We start from the raw sequence: 2,775 nt of genomic DNA, 5'->3' as shown, positions 1-2,775 counted from the left end.
CTGCCACTTTTTCATGATAAATCTGCTACTGTGCCTATGATCAGGCACGGCATGGATTTAGTAATTCAACTCACGAAAGTTCTCAATTCTGAACAAAAGGCTGTCATGTGTCTCGATCTACAGCTCTACATTATTGCTAAAAAAATACAATGGCACTGGCCTGACTTGTATGGTGAAAGGGAGATAGTTCTTCTGCTAGGCCCTCTGCATATTGAACAAGCTTTTCTCCGAATGTTGGGGGAGTACATGGAAGGCTGCGGATGGACTACAATTATCACTCACTCAGGGATAGCAACAAGTGGCTCCGCAGAGGCTCTAATGAAGGTATGACACACCTCCAGATTTTTGCAATACAGTTGTAGAAATCATGCAATAACTTCTTAAATTTTAAACAGGTTACGCACATCAAAAGAGCCAGAGAGGCTCATCAGATTACCGCAGCAGTTCTTCACTGTTTGCTGATGGAAGAGTTCACAAATTCCCACCCCGAGGGGGGAGATATTGAACTTCAGCAGTGGATTGATGAGCGTGTGAAACTTTCACCGACATTTCTCTTCTGGTTTACATTGTTAAACCTAGAGATAATGCTACTTGATTTTGTACGCTCTGTGAGGCTTGGGCACTACAGCAATTTTAAAGAGGCGTTGAAGGCTATGGCTCCATGGTTTTTTTTTGTTTGATCATATAAACTATTCCCGATGGCTACCGGTCCATATTTTTGACTTGGAACAGTTGGAAAGAACATGCCCAAGTGTTCACCAAGCTTTTTCAGAAGGTATCATATGGCCTCTGTTGTGCATGTGCGTGTGAAAACTCCTACATTGCATGGAGTATACTTACATTTATTTCTGTTTAACAGGCCAGTTTGTTGTCAATAAGACTAACAATCTATTCAGCAGTCTTGGTATCGACCACGCTCATGAACAGAATAATGCCTCTGTCAAGGGAAAAGGGGGCATATCGGGTCTGACTCATGACCCATCTGCTTTGCGGCGCTGGACCATCGGGGGACCTGAAATCACAAGAATACTTAATGAGTTTGAAAATGAGGAAGATGACGATGATACTGGAGACTTTGGCAGTCATCATGAACAAAAAGAATCTTACCAGATGAGGTTCTTACAGCACTGCATTGCTCTAAAGGATTCCTTTCATGAGTTTGATAATCCTTTTTCTCTAAATCAAGAAGAACTTATTGCACTTGACACGCGTGTTGCGATTTCAGCAGAAGGGGTAGCAGCTCTTGTTGGTGCTAAAACAAAAGGTTCAAAGTTATACACCGATTTTGTAAATGAAAGATTACTGGAAAGGACAAAGTCCTTATATGACCCCATTACTAAATGTAACACGAAAATATTTGCTGCTAAAAAGAAACCATCAAAGTGCACTGCTGTAGATATTCTGAAGTCAGAGGTGAATCTATTTTCAAGATCATTCGTTGTCAGTATTGCTCGGAAATTAGATTTAGACAAATTCTTTGAATACGAAAATTTGTCCTATCCTCCGTCTTTGGCTGTCGGCGGAAAAATGAGGACTGGTGACAAAAACCAGTTAACTCTTATTTTAGAAACACTTGGACAAAATCCACAAGGTGAGCATAATTTAGGCAATACTTGATAGCATTTTAGAATACATATGTCTAATTTTTCTTTCTTAACTTTTAGGTGAAGTCCCCACCCAGGCAGATGCAGCGATTATTGATGGGGGATGTCTCGTTCATGCTGTGAAGCCGCGCCCTGACCAAAAAACTTTCACTGAGTATGTGAAACAACTCCTAGGTGTGATAAATTTTATGGTTTCGACCCTAAAAGTACAGAGAGTGGACATTGCTTGGGATAGGTATTTAAAGCACAGCCTTAAGGAAGCAACCCGTACCGATAGAGGGCAAGGCAAACGCCGTGTTGATTTACCAGCTAAAGGTATTTTTTTAAAAAAATGCCTTAGTTTTTTAAAAAAATAACCTCAAATGTTTTGTGTGCAATTTTTATGCATAACCCATTTTTCAGATAAACTACCGCCTGACTGGGAAGATTATCTGCGTGATGATCAAAATAAAGTAGAACTCTTTCGTTACCTTTCTCAGGCTCTCCTTGAAAAATGTGAAGGAATTCAAATGGTGACTAATGTTGATTCAAAAATAATATCCTCTGTGCCTGGTAATTCATCATTGCATGGGGCTTCTGCAGAAATGGAGGAGGCTGATGGGAGAGTTATTCTGCACCTGCAAGTAAGAGACATGTTAATATTCAGTAAATTTTCATTTTATTCATGCTGTAATCGAACTTACCCCCTCAAACCTTTGAACAGGATATGGTAGTTCACGGAGGCTCGAAAACTGTCGTTGTTCGAAGCACGGACACTGACGTACTTGTGCTTCTCGTCTCATTCTTCCCGAAACTGCGAGACAACGGGCTTCAAAAACTTTGGGTGAACTACGGCAGTAAGGCAAAGAGACGTTTTATCAGTATCCATGGCATTGCGTCGAAGTTAGGAGATATGAAATCAGTAGCTCTTCGTGGGTTCCATGCGTTCACGGGATCCGACGTGACCGCATTCTTTGGGTCAAAAGGTAAGCGTTCAGCTTGGAATTCATGGACAACTGAGGAAACTACAGTGGCCTTCAAAAGAATCTCTGACCCGCTGTCTGCTGAGGACGAGATAGACGAAAGTATTGTTGCCTCAATAGAGAGATTTGTGATAAGCATGTACGGCGTGAAAGGTGACAAGGTAATTTATTTGTGACTTTATAACATAGATGAGTACGTTTTATTTTAA

At 40.9% G+C, this 2,775-nt stretch overlaps 2 protein-coding genes across 2 annotated transcripts in view; both read left to right on the top strand.

Annotated features, from left to right (window-relative positions):
* The window catches only part of LOC113213966 (pancreatic triacylglycerol lipase-like), a 58,098-nt gene that overhangs the window by 46,731 nt on the left and 8,592 nt on the right, over positions 1-2,775 (top strand). The gene's annotated exons all lie outside the window — the stretch shown is intronic.
* The window catches only part of LOC113213969 (uncharacterized), a 15,378-nt gene continuing 12,654 nt past the window's right edge, over positions 52-2,775 (top strand). Inside the window, exons 1-7 of the mRNA XM_052273122.1 lie at positions 52-324; positions 396-559; positions 651-775; positions 860-1,591; positions 1,665-1,919; positions 2,007-2,227; positions 2,308-2,727. Of these exons, the coding sequence (XP_052129082.1) occupies positions 52-324; positions 396-559; positions 651-775; positions 860-1,591; positions 1,665-1,919; positions 2,007-2,227; positions 2,308-2,727 (2,190 nt within the window). The remainder of the gene's footprint in view (positions 325-395; positions 560-650; positions 776-859; positions 1,592-1,664; positions 1,920-2,006; positions 2,228-2,307; positions 2,728-2,775) is intronic.

The sequence above is a fragment of the Frankliniella occidentalis genome, unplaced genomic scaffold, assembly GCF_000697945.3.
Source record: "Frankliniella occidentalis isolate FOCC.00 unplaced genomic scaffold, Focc_3.1 Scaffold248, whole genome shotgun sequence".
NCBI lineage: Eukaryota > Metazoa > Arthropoda > Insecta > Thysanoptera > Thripidae > Frankliniella > Frankliniella occidentalis.
The sequence above is the reverse complement of the archived record's forward strand: the minus strand, read 5'-3'. Positions and strand labels throughout refer to the sequence as shown.